General features: G+C 51.2%; 2 protein-coding genes across 3 annotated transcripts; both read left to right on the top strand.

The window, feature by feature from the left end:
- The first annotated feature begins 930 nt into the window (after window positions 1–930).
- Window positions 931–6126, top strand: ARL2 (ARF like GTPase 2). Its single transcript, XM_081153568.1, has 5 exons — window positions 931–1084; window positions 2971–3081; window positions 3178–3340; window positions 4728–4808; window positions 5655–6126. Exons 1-5 carry the CDS (start codon window positions 1020–1022, stop codon window positions 5787–5789), a joined length of 555 nt encoding a protein of 184 aa, XP_081009694.1. The 5' UTR covers window positions 931–1019; the 3' UTR covers window positions 5790–6126.
- Window positions 6127–8862: 2736 nt separating this feature from the next.
- On the top strand, window positions 8863–17984 carry SNX15 (sorting nexin 15). Of its 2 annotated transcripts, XM_081153510.1 has the most exons (8): window positions 8863–9060; window positions 12549–12584; window positions 12765–12885; window positions 14012–14127; window positions 14233–14401; window positions 14708–14851; window positions 16884–17138; window positions 17424–17984. In XM_081153510.1, the coding sequence occupies exons 1-8, from the start codon at window positions 8962–8964 to the stop codon at window positions 17528–17530; spliced, it is 1047 nt and encodes a 348-aa protein (XP_081009636.1). In that variant the 5' UTR covers window positions 8863–8961; the 3' UTR covers window positions 17531–17984. The 2 variants fall into 2 exon arrangements, with proteins under 2 accessions (XP_081009636.1, XP_081009637.1); XM_081153511.1 differs by lacking the exon at window positions 16884–17138 and having other exon boundaries at window positions 17424–17966.
- The last annotated feature ends 156 nt before the right edge of the window (window positions 17985–18140 follow it).

Here is an 18140-nt window from a genome sequence, read left to right on the forward strand (position 1 = left end):
CCTCTAAACTCCCATCCTTTAAAACCCTCAAGCCGAAAGATCCAGCACATGCTTTCTCTCTCCCTCCAGCAGCTTGCATCTTTCTCTTCTCTCCTAAACTCTAAGGGGCCTATGAGACTTGCAACCAGGGGAGCAACGGGCAGCAGCAGCTCTTCCCTGCTAACCCCCTGAACCTGTCCCCAAGGTCTCCTTTTCTCTGACCCTCCAGTGAGCTGCCAGCAGCCCCACCTTGGCTCAGTTCTTTTCCATAAGGTTTCTAGAGAACGAAGCAGCCCCCTCTAGTCTCTCTCCAGTTGCTTCTTCTATCCTCTGCCCTTCCTTGTTTCACTGTCCCCAGCTTTAATCAGCTTACTCTCAAAATCAGCTGGATTCACGTTGTGAACTCTTTCCTGCAGGAAGTCCAGAACCCACACACTACAGGCGAGCAAGCCCAACCGCTCCTGCCCTGACCCGTAACACACTGACGCCATCGCACACCTCCGGACGGCCCCTAGGGGGCACTTCACCCTCCATGGAGAACCCCAGGCCCACCGTCTACGATTCAAGCAGCCAGGGAAGGGGAGAGAGGCCGGGTAACTGGCAGGTTCAGGATGATGCCAGAGGCCCAAGTTGAGGAGGATCAGGACCGCGTTTCCGGGGAGCAGAGCCTTACACTGGCCCCGGGATAAGCCCTCGGCTCTGACTCCTGAGTCAGAACCGTTACTCTCCATGCAGCCCAGACAAAACCCAGAAACTTCAGGTTTCCGTTCCTGGCCGAGCCTGGGGTCCTGTGCAGGAAGGAATGGCGGTGCCCTCCTTCCTCAAGCCTTCGGAGTGCGAAGGGTTAAAGCAGGTGGCCGCGCAGAAAGCCCCCTCACCGCACGGCTGGGCGACCTCGTGGTCACGTGGTAGCGAGGGCGGGACTAAGTGGGAGGCGGGCCAATAGGCTGTGCTGTCGGTGGGCGTGATAGCCAATAGGAGCAGGGAGAGGAGTCCCGGGACTAGGAAGAAACGGCGGCCGGGAGGGGGCTGCCGGGACCATGGGCCTACTGACCATCCTGAAGAAGATGAAGCAGAAAGAGCGGGAGCTGCGACTGCTCATGCTGTATCCTCCCGGAAGCCGGAGCCGCCAGGGTAGCGGGGCCCCGCCGGGTGGGCGGTGCTAGGCGCCCCCTATCGGGGGCGGGGTGCGCGGCGCGCGGCCGGGCGGCCGGTCCCAACTGACCGCTGTGCGTCACGCACGTGGGCCTACCAATCACTCTGGCCGGGGGCCGGCTCGGGGCGGGGAGACTGCTCCCCAGGCCAAAACTGGGGGCGTGAAGGCGCAGCTGCGGGACCAGGTGTCCCCCTGGAGGGCGGAGGTGGGGCCCCACCGCCCTTCGGTATGGCCCTGACGTGGGGCCGCTGTCCTACTCGGCTCTGACCGCCTACCCTGAGTCGGAGGGGGCCAGGCTCAGGCCCCGCCCGCAAGGTCTGAATCCGGGGGCGCCCCGCCCTCAGCTCCTTGGATGGGCGGGTGTAGACTCCGAGAGGGTCCTTTCGCTAGTGGGTCGGACTGTCCGTCTCTCTGCCGCACGGCCCCTTGATGTCCCTGCAGCTGATGGCGTGTAGGCCCCGAAGGCCCCACCGACCTTCGGAGTCCCATTAACAGGCGTTTGCACCCTTTTGCCCTACCCTGCCCCGTCCCCGTGGGGGCAACGCTGCGATCCAAGAGCTGGGCAGCGCGCACCTCCAGCTCCCCTAGCAGGGGGAGAAGATATTTACGTATGCAGATAACTCAAAAATAATGTTCACATCATGTCTGTTTTAAAGAGCCCTGAGAAAGGCACAGAGAATTCATTCAACCAATAAAAATTTATTGAGCACCTATTGTGTGCTAGGCACTGTCCTAAGGGCTGGGGTAAAACAGCCAAACAAAAACAACCCTACCTTCATGGACATTCTATAATGCTGGCGGGAGAAAGATGTTGACAAAGTAAACGAGAAAATACACAGTATGGATGGAGAAGACTGCCGTTTAAATAAGGTGGTCAGGAAGGCCGAGCTGAGAAAGTGACAGCTGAGTGAAGACAGGGAGGTGAGGGTTGAACCATGTAGCTATCTGGGGAAGTTTTTTAAGCAAAGGGAACAGCAAGTGCAAACTCCTAGAAGGAGGGACTCAAGTGGGAGTCTTCAGGGACTGACCTTGGCAAGAGCAGTTGCAGGGATGCAGTTGTAGCAAAAGCCTCATGGGCTCAAGAAAGAGCACAACAGAAAGTGGAGGTGAGAATGGAAATGGTTTTGAAGAGAGTTGCTGGTAAGGGAGGGAAATAAAGCAGTAAGGGGGAGAGGGATCAGGAGAGGATGTTGTTGGCTTACTCTAAGGTAGGAGAGATGCTGGAGAGTTTGTCTGCTGAGGGGAATGATCCAGAGGAGAAACATGATGGAGTCGGCGGTGAGGGGATAATCAGTGGCCAGTTATCAGGGGCTAAGGCTGAGTCTCCGGAGAGGTTCTCTGTCACCTCCATGTCACTCGTTTGAGTCATTTGCTCAGGTCAGGTGAGCAGAAAGGCTGCCAAGTCCAGGGCCTGAGCCCCCTTCCCAGCTACAAGCCCCCTTAAGTGTGAGAAGGAAAGAAGAGGGTGGTTCTCTCCTGCTAGTGAACTCATGTTTGCACACTCATGCAGCAGCAAAAGTTTTAAAATATTCCAGTGTAAGCTGCACAAAGTTGGACTCTGACTCTGGGGTCCCCCCAGCCCTAGAAGAGGGTCTGGCACTTATCTGGTATTCAATAAATATTGTGGAGTGAAATAAGGAGCCTTTGGTCAGGAAGAGATAAGATACTTGTTTCTCAACATTTCCTCATTTACCATGGGCCAATTGTGGTTCAGTCTTGTGCTCAACTGTTTTCGATATGTGGTGAGAAAGGGTTTGTCCCCTAAGAGAGGGGCACTGTGATGTGTCACTACCCTGCAGAGTATGGAGGTTTGTCCTTAACCTGGCGTGCCCCAGCGGCTTGGACAATGCTGGCAAAACAACTATCCTCAAGAAGTTCAATGGGGAAGACATTGACACCATCTCCCCGACACTGGGCTTCAACATCAAGACCCTGGAGCACCGGGGGTGAGCAGGGGCCCCGAGGGCGAGCCAGCCCAGAGTAAGATGGGGAGGGTGAGTAAGGGGCCAGGCTGACCCTCCAGCCACCTGCTCCCTGCCTAGATTCAAGCTGAACATCTGGGATGTTGGTGGCCAGAAGTCCCTGCGGTCTTATTGGAGGAACTACTTTGAGAGCACAGATGGCCTCATCTGGGTGGTGGACAGCGCTGACCGCCAGCGCATGCAGGACTGCCAGCGGGAGCTCCAGAGCCTGTTGGTGGAGGAGGTGGGTAGGGGGCCTGGCTGAGGGGGAAGGAGGGGTGGGGGAGCTGGCTTCCACCAGCATCCAGGCTCCAGTGCTTTGTGCACATACATGGACATGTGGACACCTTCCTCAGCAGATTCTCTGAGCCTGCACCATGTGCCCAGCACCCTGGGGAGGCAGACACAACCTGTACACCAGGTTCAGGGAGGCCCATGGTGCCGCAAGCAGGTCATGCTATGGGCCAAGACCTGGGTTCACACCCGCACCATCCTGAGCTTCAGTTTCCCCACCTCCAGTCGAGCATTAGAGAGGATGACTGCAGGCTAGTGTGTGAAGCTTTGGGAGGCAGTAGAGCCTGGCTCAGGAGTCAGAGTCTTGCCATGTGACCTCAGGCAAAGCACTAAACCCCTCTGAACCTTCACTTCCTCATCTCTAAGGTGGGCATTATAATTAGAGTGATCTTATGATTTATTGTCTGGGCCAAAACCCTTTTTAAAAAATAAAATTTTAGATGTACAGAAAAGTTGCAAAGATAGTGAAGAGAGACCCTGAAACCCTTCACCCTGCTTCCCCATCATTATAATCTTACATAATCACTGTACGTTTGTCAAAACTGAGAAACTAACAATAGGAAGTTATCCTTTAAAAACTACATATTTTATTTGTAGTTTTTCCACTAAGGTCCTTTTTCTGTTCCAGGATTTGATCTAGGTTAATACACTGCATCTAGATGACAACAAGGACACTTTTGAGAGTGAAAGAGGGAGTTGTTAATAATGATGGGGCGGCAATAGGCATGAACTGGGCTATCCTGGGCACACAGGGACATAGTGTCACCTGGTATAACAGTAACCACCTCCTGGGAGTGTTGAGTAGGTTCAGTGAGATCAAATGCCCAGGCTCGGGCTAGACCCACCCACCCACATAGAGCGACTCCCAGGACTAAACACATATAAGGAAATAACTGGAATTAGAGGCAGAGGCCTGTCAGGGCAGTGGGACAGTGGGAGGGCTCCATGAATGTGGAAGAGGGAAAGGCCATTTCCAGCAGACCCCATGGCCTCTGGGACAGCCTCATTCTTTGTGCATGTCAGCTTATCAGGAGGAGCAGTCTAGAACCACAGCGGGCTCTAGGATCATATTGTCTATCACCCCCTCCCCATTTATGGAAGAGGAAACTGAGGCATGGAGGAGAAAGGTGCCCACTGGGTGGACTAGAACCAGGGCCCTGGACCAGCCTGGCCTCAAAGGCAGTGTCCACACTGCCTACCCCACTTGGGCCCCTCCCATCCCATGGTGCCTTGCCCTCGTATTCCAGATTGTTCTCTGACCCCAGATGCTCTGGGCCATTAGATGAGGAGCCAGGCTACTCTCTGAGTCCCCATCTCCCTCTATTTCTCTCCCCCAGCGCCTGGCTGGAGCCACTCTCCTCATCTTTGCTAACAAGCAGGACCTGCCTGGAGCACTGTCTTCTAATGCCATTCGTGAGGTGAGTTCAGGCCTTGGCATAGGCTCAGAAAAATGGCATGTGTTTGTTTGTTAATTTATTTAAAAAGCATTTATGAGCCCCTGCTGTGTGGCAGGACCTTTTGGGGGCACTGGAAATTCAGTGATCAGTAGAGTAGTGGTCTTAGCCTGGAGGAGGCAGGCCTGAAATAGATCATTCCACGGGATGACAGTAGCCAAGTAGCAAGTGCTTTCTGTGTGCTGGGCTCTTTGCATGGTTCACTCATTCAATCCCCACAACCACTTCATGAAATAGGAACTGTCACTAGTCTATAGATGATGAAGGAGGCTTAGAGAGGTTAGGTAGCTCACCCGAGGTAACACAGCAATGAGTAGACAAGCCAGATTTAAACACAGGCCTATCTGACCCCAGAGTCTTGACCATTATTCTAGAGCTTCAGCACTGGAATGAGAAAGTGTGGGGTTAGAATCTTGGTTTTACCACTTACTAGCTGTGTGACCTTAGGCAGGTTGCTTAATCTCTCAGCTTTGGTTTCCTCCTTAGTAAAATGGCCAGCACAGTCCCTGGCTAGTGTGGCCTTGGGAGGAATGGATGAGAGGACATCTGTAGGGCCCACAGCACAATGCCTGCATCCTGACAGATGCTTGGAAGCCTGTGCTGCTATTTTCTTCCTAAGGGGTAGTGCTGGAGTGACAATGTACAGAGAGCCCCGGTGCCTGGGAGGGCTGACAGATCTTCATCGGGGACCAGGGGAAGCTTCTCAGGGCAGGACCTTGAGGAGGCGTGGATTTCCCCTGGGCCAAGAGAGGAAAAGTGCTGCGAGTGGGCTGGGTCTCCGGGACCCACCAGCACTTGCCTCCCTTTCAGGCCCTGGAGCTGGACTCCATCCGCAGCCACCACTGGTGCATCCAGGGCTGCAGCGCTGTCACCGGGGATAACCTGCTGCCCGGCATCGACTGGCTCCTGGATGACATTTCCAGCCGCATCTTCACAGCGGACTGAGCCGCTCCAGATGCCTTCACCTCACAGTCCAGGCCCTCCCCTCCCCCCAAACCCTCACCAAGTACCACCCATGGGGGGATGGGAATCAGCCTGCCCAACTAACACTCCACATCCCCCTCCGTAACCTGCTGCTGCTGCCCACTGCTGCTCCATGGCCAGCCCGGCTCCCACGGCGGGTGGGCTGTCACCCCGGCTCCTGACCTGGCCCACCTGCAGCTGCCATACCAAGAAGCCAAGAGGCGAGGGCTGGGGCTGGGAGGGGGCTGCCTCTGCTGCTATCAAGGCTGTGGGCCTCATCCTTTGCTCAGCTGTGAGAATAAACTGTTTCTTGTCCTGATTGCTGGCCGAGTCATTTGCTGATTCAACAGCTTTAGAGACCACCTAGAGCCCACAGTCCAGGGGACAGAAAAGGACAGATCATTACAGAGAGAGGGTATTGATGCTGTGTCTAAGGGATGTGCAAAGAGTATATAGAAGCATGGGACGGGCTGCAGTTAATGCCATTTGGAAGAGTTCAGGCAGGCTTCCTAGAGGAGGTGACATTAAAGGTACGAGTAAAGGATGAGTAGACATTTTCTGGATAGAGGAAAGAGGAGCGCAGTTTACCAGAGCCAGGAAGGGGGTCTTTCCTGAAGGCTGTAGGGCACTCTCTGAAGCAGGGGCCAGTCTAGGAAAGGATGGGATCAAGGGCAACACTGGGATGGCAGGACAGGTGGATATTTTCAGAGTCCTTTGCTGTGGTTTCAACAGTTGCTGCTTAGTCTGTTAGAAGCACTTGCTACTTACTATCACATTTAAGAATGACCCTAAGCAGTATAGACTCTAGCCATTTATATGGGAATTGAGCCTCCAGGTGGTTATATGACTTGCTCGAAGCCACCCAGCTAGGAAGTAGGGGAGCTGAGATTTGGACCCAGCACACGTAGCAACTATGCCCTACTAACTGTTTTTAGGTTTTATCTCTGCTCAAAATTCAAACACCAGGGAGGGAGGTCTAATGTATCTAAGGAGGGAAAGTCGAGGAAGAGACACCAGATTTACTCCTAAACTAGTACTAGGACCCCCTTCCTGGGGAGGTAGAGCCTGTGCAAAATCTGGGCTCTGTTAGGGTGAAAGAAGGGAAATGGGTGTTGGGTGGACAACCTTAGAACATCCACTGTCCTTCAGTGTGGAAAATTAGAACCGCCTGCCCAGTCCTCTGTGCTAGACAGACACCATGGACCCCACTCTCCCAAATCTTGCACTGAGTGAACACACCCAGGCTCCAGAGCCAAACCCCAGCTCTGCCACTCACTAGGCGATGCTCAGCAAGTTGCCTAACCTATCTGTGCCTCAGTTTCCCCATCTGCAGAAAGATAATGGCACCTACCTCCTAGGGTTGCAATGAGGACCAAATGGGTAGGTGTCTTGTGTGTCTTAAGCACTGTATAATGCCAGCTATAATTATCATTATATGAACCAGTAGGAGCTCAAGCAGATCCAACCAATGTGAACTCAGCCATCCACTGATCCAGATGAGTCACCCCAGTGTTCAAGTCCTCCTGGGGGCCCTTAGTAAGCAGCATCCTTGATTTAAAGTGAATTATGCATGGTTAGAGACAGGAAAATAACAAGGCTATTATACTCATCACAAAGGCCTATGGATGGGGAGTGTGAGCTGTGGCAGAAAGTCTGCATCACATGGCCAAGCAGCGTGAATGTGGGGAGCAGCCTCCCCACAGCTGCACACTGGCAGCTTTTCCCTCTCCCTACCTTCTTTAAAGGTTCTTCTGTTTGCTTCTCCTAGTAATGGAACTGATGGAGTCTGGTGATCTGGAGAAGGCCAGAGACTAAACTGATCTAGATAGGAAAGGGTTTGGAGGGGACAGGAAGGAAGAAAGCAGAAAGGGGAGACTTGGGAGCTACTAGGTCAGGAAGGGGAGTAACGATGGGCAAGAAGGAGACTTGGAGCCACAACCCTGCCCAGAAAGATTTGGAGAGCAGCAGCCAAGTCTAAAGGGGTCTTTAGAGGAACCCTGGTATATGTAGTTTGGGGGGACACCACCTCATCCCAGCCAACTCCCTAATACTTCCTAGATGAACTACCTCATTTCTGAGCTTCTAGGAGTCTGATTTGGGATTTTGCTTTGTGTTTCTTTCTGTAGACAGTGCCCAGACATCTGAGTTCTAGTAACAAGAGTGGTCATGAGTGCTTAAGTGCTTCGCCTTAGTCAGGGTCCTTGATGGCATGCCCAGAAGCAGATTACAACTGCCTTCAGCCAAAAGGACATTTCTTGGAAGGATACTGCAGACTCACAGCATCCTGATGGAGATGGGGTGTCCAGGCTTGGAAACAGGAGTGCTTGGAGGCTGGGGAGCCAACCCACCGCTAACACTGTACTCCAGCAACAAGTTGGTCCCCTTGCCAGGCACTGTGCCCCCTGTTCCTCACTCAAGATTCAAGGTCTCGGGAGAGTCCCTCACCTCCACCTGGGACCTGGGGCAAGGAAAGCAGGTAGCACCTTTGGATTCTGGGGTAGGAGGCAGGAGGGCTACACATACTAGAGAACTACTTCCAAACAAAGATCTGGTGCTATGCTACTAACAGGAAGAGAAAAAAGAAACATCCACTGCAATAGATTCTGTTATCAAACTGAGGCTTGAGTAGTTATGGGAAAGTCATACAGCTAGTAAGAAGTGTGACTTCAGAACCCGTGACAAAAAATGTGTGCTTCTCCAGAGTTCCCTTTGCTCCCCCCATTCTTCCAGAAAACATGAATTAGGGAATCCTATGGAGGGAGACAGGAAAATAATTTAGCCACGTCTGGCACATATTGGACACAATAAAAATTGGGTGGATGGATGAAAGGGAATTGGGAAGCAGAGGAAAAGTCGCTTGGAGATGTGTGATGAGTGTGTACGCTAGGATGGGGTCGACTTGATCGCTCTGCAGAGAGGAGTGATCCAACCTCCCCAATCCCTGTTCTCAAATTAGCTAGTATACGCTTTACCAACGATCGAGACCTTTTGAGACGCTCCCTTGGCCGCGCGCCCGGCCCAGAACTGCTTTGTCACTTGTGACCAGCTCCCTGGGCCGGAGGATGCAGGGCGCAGGCCCGAGAGAGGCGGCGGCTGGCAGCGGCTGACCCGGAGGGGCGGGGGCGGCGGTCAGCTCTGCCCAAGCCGGGGTGCCATGTCCCGCAAGGCGAAGGACGACTTCTTGCGGCACTACACAGTCTCCGACCCCCGGACCCACCCCAAGGGCTACACCGAGTATAAAGTGACGGCGCAGGTGAGGTGGGACCCAGCGGGGACCTTACCCTTTTAACCAGAGAGGGGCCGGGTTTTACCTTAAGGCAAGTCGCTGCTGAAAGCCACCGTATTGGGCGAACAGAAATCGGTTTCCCCTTTAAGGGGAGGTTTAGGTGCGAGTCTACGTTTGCCTCTGTAGCCATCAGGGGGCGGGGCCATGGGAGGGCGCTGTTCTCTTAAAGGGGCGTGCTGCAGTTTCAGGACCAGCAAGTTGGGGTGCCCACGCCCAAAGTGTGCTGTCTGGGCATCAGGCTGTGAATTTCCTTAAATTAACATGAAATCTCAGGCTCAGCCCAAATATTAGTTCTCCTGTCTCTCGAAGTTAAGTTTTGGTTTTTTTGGGCTTGTTTGGTATTTACATAAAAACCCTTTAAAGAGTTTATTTTTAATTTAAAAAAGAAAAATTACTTGTCTATGACTAAAAATTCATACAGTTCAGAAGAACCTAAGGAGTAAGTCTCCATCTTCATAGTCATAGCAAGAAGTCAATAAAGACTAAAGGTGATACATGAAGCAGTAACATTATAAGCACATTATATAGATATCAGGAAAAGAATTAAAAATAGAAACAGTATAAATATAATATCTGTAGAATGAAATACAAGAACTGGTTGGGGAAAACTTTGCTGTAAACTTTCTTGTACCTTTAGAATTTTGAACTAGGCAACTATTAAACTGGTGCATAGTAGCTATTATTAAAAAGGAGCAAAAATATAAAGACACAACATCCATAAGTGGAGATCCTAGATGTTTAAGCTTTCCCCAAATCTTTTATAATATCTTCTCCATGTCTAAAAAATACAATTAAAATGATAGTTCCTGTGATGAGGGGTGGGTAGGGTGTGTGTCGAAAGGGACTGTAACCTTTTTTCTATAAATCTGTTGGCTTTTTAAACAAGTAATGTGCCTTACTTTGATAAGCTTTTATAACTTTTAAAAATAAATAATTTTCCCTCCTTTATCCCCATTTGTCATTTTCATAGGAACCATTGCTGCTAGTTTCTTATTTATCCTTGCAGATAAACTCTAAGTTTAAAAGCAAATATAAGTATCCATTTTATTATTACTTACACACAGTGAGTGGTGTTCTGTACCTTGCTTTTTTCACTTTCTGATATTCATTTTTCTGTTGTTTCACCTTTTAAATTTGTTAAACTGAAACATAATTTATAGGAATAGGCACAAATCAAGTGTACAGCTTAATAATTTTTACATATGTTAACATCTATGCAAACACCACTCAAGTCAAGATACAGAATTTCCATCACCCCATAAAGTTTCTTTGCACCTTTCCAGTCAATGGTCCTCCTGCAGAGGTAACCACTGTCCTGTCTCCTGTCACCATAGATCAGTTTTGTGTGTTCTTGAACCTCATACACACAGCAAGTACTTTTGGTGTCTGGCCTTTTTCACTCAATATAATGTTTTGGGAATTCATCCATGTTGCACATACGAGTAGTTTGTTCTTTTTTTATTGTTGTGTAGTTATAGTCCATTGTATGAAATATACCACTGTTTCTTTTTTTAAATTTTTTATTTATTGATTTTCAGAGAGAGAAAAACATCAATTTGTGTGGGTTTTTAAAAATATATCTTCATTGATTTCAGAGAGAGGAAGGGAGAGGGGGAGAGAGAGACAGAAACATCAAAGATGAGAGAGTCCTCACTGATCGGCTGCCTCCTGCACGCCCCTGACTGCGGACCCAGCCCGCAACCGGGCATGTGCCCCGACCGGGCATCCAACCGCGATCTCCTGGATCCTAGGCCGATGCTCAACCGCTGAGCCACACCCGGCTGGACAAGAAACACCAATTTGTTGTTCCACTTATTTACACATTCACTTGTTGATTCTTGTATGTGCCCTGACCAGGGGTCGAACCCGCAACCTTGGCATATCATGAGGATGCTCTAACCAACTGAGCTACCTGGCCAGCACCTACCACCATTTCTTTATTCATTCTTCTGTTATTGGACACTTAGGTTGCTTCTAAAAAGTTCTTCGTTTTTATGAGTAAAGTTGTGTGAACATACGTGTACAAGTCTTTTTTTTTTCAGTTTCCTTTTTTTAAAAAAAAAAGTTCTTATTGATTTTTACTTTTATTTTTAGAGAGGAAGGGAAAGGGATAGAGAGATGGGAACATCAATGAGAGAGAAGCATCGTCGATCGGCTGCCTCCTGCAGGCACTCACACTGGGCATCTAGCCCGCGACTCAGGCATGTGCCCTGACCGGGAATCGAACCAGTGGCCTCTTGGTTCCTGGGTCAACGCCCAACTGCTGGCCAAGCTACAAGTCTTTTTTATGGACACATGCATTCATTTCACCTTAGTGTATACCTAGGTCTTGAATTACTGGGTCATTTGATAGACATATGTGTAGCTTTCTCAGAAATTGCCAGCTTTCCAAAGTGATTGTTCATTTTACCTGGCCAGGTAGCTCAGTTGGTGTTTCAGGTTCAATCCCCGGTTAGGGCACATACAAGAAGCAACCAATGAATGCATAAATAAGTGGAACAACAAATTGATGTTTCTCTCTCTCTCCCTTTTTTTCTCTCTCTAAAATCAATAATTAAAAATAAATAAATAAAGCGATTATTCCACTTCATACTCCCATTCTTGCCAGCACTTGATATCATCAGCATCTTTACATTTTAGCCATTCTTGGTGGGTGTGTACTATCTGATTGGAGTATTAATTTGCATTTCTCTGATGACAAATGATGTTAAGTATATTTTCATAATCTTATTGGCCACTCACATGTCTTCTTTTGAGGGACATGCCTGTTCAAGTATTCTGCCCAATTTTTAAAGTTGGGTTATCTTGTCTTTTTAGTATTGATTTGTAGGAGTTCTTTATATAGTATGGATCTGAGTCCTTTGTTAGGTATATATTCCTCAATGGTTTTTAAAACGAGTTTGTTTTACCTTGAAAACTGTCAAGTACTCCAAGCTGTAGGATGTTATTTTTAAATTATTATGAAGGTAACAGTAAAATGGAGTCTTCTTACTACCTCAGGCCCAGTCTACTCTCCCAGGGGTCACAACTCCCAGTGACAGTTTTGTCTTTGCCAGGGAGTGTTCGTCCAGAGGCTTCCTCCTTTAGGGAGGAGTGGCTCCTGGGACAGAAACTCATTTTTTAGAGAACCTGGGGTTCTTTGGTTTCAGAAGGAGATGCAGGGACTTGGCCCTTTGGAGGAACTGACATAAAAGTTGGGCTGAGGATGGAGGGGTCTGGAGGGGCCTTTAGGGATCCTCTCATTTGTCGGATGACGAAACCGAGGTGCATGATACCAAAACTGCTCCCGGTTACACTGAAAGCCTGAAAGCCAGGACACCTGGATGCCAGTGGCCAGTGGCCACTGCCCCATCCAGCGGAGTGGGGAGGTACCTGGGCATCCTAGGATTTTACAGGGTAATGGGATGTGAGATGGCAGTCCCTGGTCTCACCTGGTTCTTGCCTTTCTTCCTCAGTTCATCTCAAAGAGAGACCCAGAGGATGTCAAAGAGGTGAGGCCCCTGGGCGGAAGGGGGACCATTCTCCAATTCCAGACCCGGAGGCAGTAAAGGAACAGCCTCCCAGACCTTGGGGGGGGCGTGTTGCAGCCCTCACCCTCTCACCGGGCCAGGCTGGGGCGGGCAGGCGTCTCCCCACCGTCCTGGGCCAGGCAAGTGTCACGTCCCCCGCAGGTGGTGGTCTGGAAGCGGTACAGCGACTTCCGCAAGCTGCACGGGGACCTGGCCTACACCCACCGCAACCTCTTCCGCCGCCTGGAGGAGTTCCCCGCTTTTCCCCGGGCCCAGGTTTTCGGTGAGTGTCCACCTAGGCCTTCAGGCCAAAGATGGCCAAAGAGTTGGGCAAAGGGGACCTCTGCTGGTGGGGGCTGCCTAGACGGGGCCTGACACTCCCTGTGACATTTCAGAGAGCTGCAAGGGCCCCTAGGGATGGCCTCGTTTTACGGATGGAGACACGGAGGCTCAGAGGAGCCCATCCCATATTCTGTGTCAGATTCCTTCCCTCAATTGCCCCATTTTCGAGATGAGGCAACTGAGGCTTAGGGATGGAAGGGGCTGGGCCTGTAAGGGGCAGAACCAGAATTCCCATCCACAAGCCGGTGTTTCCTGTAGACCTGCCCTGTCAGAAAACAGCAGCCAAGAGCCACTGTGGCCCGGGAGCACTAGAAATATGAGGCGCTATTTGGGTCACATACGGGAGGCAGGGACGGGGGGGCAGTAACTATCTCAACAATTTATGTATTGAATATATGTTCAAATGAGAATAATTTGAATATATTGGATTAGATAGAAAAGATTATTACAATTAGCCTGTTTCTTTTTACTTTTTTTTAATGTGGCTACTAGAAAATTGTTAGTTACATATTATACTTGGACAGGGCTGATCTGCACTTGGTTCTCTGGACTCACGTGAGATGTTCTTCTGCAGCAAGGTGAAGGTTGCCGCTGGCAGGCTGTGCCAGGCTGCTCCCCCAGGCAGCATGGTAACTAGGCCAGAGTTAGACAACTCTGCATACCTAGAACAGAGCAGTGATACTGTAATAAACGGGGGCTACTTGCTGTGTGACCTCAGGCAAGTCACTTTCCTTCTCTGAGCCTTACTTTGCTCCTCATTACATCAAAGCCATCTGAAATTACTTTGTTTCTTGTTGGTTGCCTGCCTCTCCCTGTCTAGGATGTGACATCTATGAGGGCAGAGACCTTGCTTCTCTCTCATTCACCTTCTGAACCTAGCACACAGTAGGTATTCAGTAGCATCTGGTAAATGGATGAACAAGAAGATTGGTCCCTTCTTTCAAGCACCCCCACCCAGGGAAGATTGCTGAGAGAATGGGAAAGGTTTAGAACCAGAAGTGGCCTGGGGGCCAGAGGCCCTGTGAGTCACTGCTGCTTTTCCTGCCCCTTTTCCTGGGGGACTGTAGGCAGGTTCGAGGCCTCTGTGATTGAGGAGCGGCGAAAGGGGGCTGAGGACTTGCTTCGCTTCACTGTGCATATCCCCGCGCTCAACAACAGCCCCCAGCTCAAGGAGTTCTTCCAGGTATGTGGACCTGCTTGTGTCCCCCCCACACACACACCTGGGAAACCTTCCTGCCACCAGGCTGCACCCTTGTGACTCCTCCTGGCTGGTCTTTCTCTCCTGCAGGGTGGGGAGGTGACACGGCCCTCCCAGGTGTCCAGGGACCTGCACATCCTGCCACCCCCTCTGATCCCCACACCACCCCCTGAGGAGCCCCAGCCACCACCTGATGAGTCCTGGTTGCCCCAGCCACTCCCAGCAGAGAAGAGGGGTCAGGAGGAGTTGGAGGTGCCAGGTATATTGGGGTGGGGGAGGGAGCCAAGGCTGGAGGGTCCAGAATGGGAGAGGGGCACACTCCCTCCTCAGTGATCTTAGTGAAAGGCCTGGGGTGTGTTCTGGCTCCTCTACCACTAACCTGCTGGGAGCTCTGCACAAGGCATCTAGGCCATAGTTTTTTAATCTGTAAAATGGGTATAAACCCTAAGAATGGGATTGTCTGTGCCCCTGGTTGCTGCAAGGATTCAGTGAGAGATTAGCTCCATTTTGAAAGTTGTAAAGTGATAAGGGCAGACATGAATGTCCCCAATGATCTATTCTTCAGCGGACCCCATGCCATCCAGCCCTGCCCAGGAGGCCCTGGATCTCCTCTTTAACTGTGGGAGCACCGAGGAGGCGTCTGGTTCGCCTGCCCGAGGCCCCCTCACTGAGGCCGAGCTTGCCCTCTTCGACCCCTTCTCCAAAGAAGGTAACAAACTGGGACAATCACAGAGAGGGCCGGGCAGAAGTTCTTCAGGGGAAGGGAGGTTGGCAGAGCCACCACCTAGCCTGTGGTGCCTGTGTAAATCTGAGAAAGGTGCCCTCTGTGGGCAAATGGCAGCCTCGATGAGAATTAGAAGCAAGTACCATAGCCCTGTGCCAAGCTGGGTGCCCCTGTACAGTGAGCAACCATGATGGAATGAAATAAGTCACTTCCCATAATGGGATCTTCTCCCTGAGAAAGCTCTGGAATGAGCAGGGGTCATACTGCTCTGGGAGGGTTTGAGTTGCAAGCTTGAGGTGGGGGTTTCCTGGCTGGCTCAGGGTCTGGCTGTAGATCCCGAAGTCAGGAGGTGAGGCCTGGGCTCAGAGAGCAGCAGAGGAAGGCCATGGAGAAGCTGCTGGCATGCGGGGGGCACCAGGATGGAAAGGGCCCCCCGTGGAGGTCCAGGTCCTGAGCTCCTGGGCTGCGATCAGGGGACCTGACAGTCCTGGGCTCTGAGACCCTGGCCCTCTTCATTGTGAGATTCCCGGAGTTGATACTGTTCCCGCAGCTGCCATGTTGAAGTGACCAGTCTCACTTTGGGATCATCATGAATCAGTTTCATTTGGATTCCTCAACAGTCTTTTTAAGCCCATGCATTGGCTTCTCTTCTCCCTTTGGTGACCTCCTGGCAGACCCTTAGTTTTTTTTATCAGTTTCAGGCATTTGAGCTCTCTCATCCTCAGATCTGGTCCAAATCAGGACCTCGCTCTCATCTGATTTGCAGCCTCCCCCGCCTCACCCTGCTCAGGCCTGACTGGTGGCCCGGCCCCTGGTGACCAAGGGTATGAGGGTTCTTTTGCTCTTCTAATTATGCTCCCTCCCCTTCCTGCTCCCACCCCTCCAGGGTTGGGGAAGAGGAAGGAATTGGAGGGAAAGGCAGGAGTGGTGTCACTGCGACTGATGTACCCCACTCATCAGGATCTGCCTTGCCCCAGCCTGGGCTGCCTGGTGGCCAGATGCTTAGACAGGAGTCTGTCAAAGGCGGCTCCTGTGTGACATTCCCTCAGCCCATAGGAAAACTCACAAATCCTTGACCTCCCAAAGCCAGGAACCGTGTTTGCTCAGACACTGCCTAGTCTTCTCGCCCTAGTCTTGTGGGCACCTCCAGCAAGCCTCTCAACATCGGACTCTCCAGGCAACAGTGGCACTGTCTCTCTTTCACATACGCCAAACTCCTGAACTCAAGTATTAGGGCGTCCCAAGTACTCTTCCGCCTTCTGCTCCATTAGCAACACAGGGAGGGCTGCAGGTCCAGCTGGGCAGTGAGATGTCATCTTCCCTTCCTGCAGGAAGCCCCAGTCTGCTCATGGGGTCACTTGGATGGGTTGGAGAGATGCGCACATTTCCATCTCTGGGCCAGTGGTGTGCCATGGTGCTTCCTGCTCCTGCACCTTCCCTTCAAAGGCCTTTTCATCACAGAGTCACCAGATCTCTATAAGTTGGAGAGGGGACGTTCAGCCACCTCTCTGCCAGTCCTGGAGGATATAATGAGCCCTTCTCTCTGGAATGTGATGATACCTACTATCCAGCCAGCATCTTCCCAAGTGGGGCCTCAGCTGAAATTATAAGACCTCAAAAAAAACCCCTAAGATTCCAAGGCTTGGAATATTTCTACCCTTGGCCTGGCATAGTTGGTCTAGCATCCTTCAATTAAACTTTACTGAGGGAATTCTTGGATTGATAGATCAACTGTAGTCAGGAGGAAAGTAGGACCAGTGACCCAGAGCTTGGAAGCTGTTAGTGTGTACCTAAAGAAAGAATTAGGAAGGTAGCTGTTTTTACAAAAGCATATGAACACGAAGCAATAGATCATGGCTAGTTTTCTATGCACGGTGGCTTCTGAATTGCTCAGGCACTGCTCCTCCCAACCTGGGACAGGTTGGCACCCTAATGAGCAAGAGAGGTCCGGGGGTGGGCAGCAGGCCCTGGGAAAGGGAGGGACAGTATGGCCTGAGTCCTCCCTATCTGATTGCAGAAGGTGCAGGCCCCAGCCCTACCCACATAGGTGAGCTGACAGCATTGGAGGCAGAGTCTGAGAGGCTGGACCAGGAACCCTGGGAGCCAGGAGGGCAGGAGGAGGAGGACAGGGAAGGAGGGCCCACCCCTGCCTATCTGAGCCGAGCCACTGAGCTCATCACCCAGGCCCTGCGGGATGAGAAGGCAGGCGCCTATGCCGCAGCTCTGCAGGGCTACCGGGACGGCGTGCACATCCTGCTGCAGGGAGTTCCTGGTGAGTAGCACTGGAGGGAGGCGGCTCAGGCCCCGGGTCCCAGCTAGTGCAGTGCTGGGAAGGGAATGTGAAATGCAAGTCAAGGATGAGAATTGCTCCTCCCTGCCCAGCTCTGTAGCCTTGGGCAGCATCTACTGCTTGCGGCCTCAGTTTTCTTGTTTGTAAAATGGGGAGAATAGATCCCCAGGGAAGGGGAAAGACACGTGTTGGTGCTTTGTGGACAATAAGGGGCTACCCCAGGGGTTGGAGCCCAGGCACCTCAGTTGAGCCATTCTCTCTCTGCAGAGGACCCATCACCTGCCCGGAGGGAGGGTGTGAAGAAGAAGGCAGCGGAGTACCTGAAGCGGGCAGAGGAAATCCTGCACCTGCACCTGTCCAAAGTCCCTCCCTGAGAGGGAGAGGACCCTTCCCTAGGACTCGAGCTCCAGCACTGCCAGCCATCCCCTTCTTCTCTCCCTGGGGCCTGCCCTGTCTCCTGGTCTTGTAACTCCAGAGACCATTTCTGTACATAACTGGACCAAGAGTGAGAAAAATAATGACTCAGTTCCCTGACCACACCTGCCAGCACGGAATCAGGGACTCACTTATCCTGCTAGTCTGTGTTGATGTGTGAGCAGTAGCTCTGGTCACTAAACTCTCTTTACCCTTCGAGAACCGGGGTCTGCAAACTGTGGCATGGTGTCAAGTCTGGCCCACTACCTTTTTTTGTAAGGCAAGAATGGTTTTTACGTTTTTTTAATAGTTGAAAAAAAATCAAAAGAAGAATGTTCTGACAGGCGAAAATGATATGAAATTTAAGTATCTAAAAATACAATTGTATTAGAATACAACCAGGCTCATGCGTTTAGTATTGTCTATGGCTGCTTTCCCGCTACACCAGCAGGGATGAGTAGTTGCAGCGCTGAGTATGTAGTTGCCACCTCAAGTCCCAAAATATTTACTACCTGGCCCTTTGCTGAAAACTTGTTGACCCCGCATCTAGAAAAAGCGGAGACTAGTCTC

This window comes from Miniopterus schreibersii (assembly GCF_964146895.1).
Source record: "Miniopterus schreibersii genome assembly, chromosome: 12".
Taxonomy (NCBI): Eukaryota; Metazoa; Chordata; class Mammalia; order Chiroptera; family Miniopteridae; genus Miniopterus; species Miniopterus schreibersii.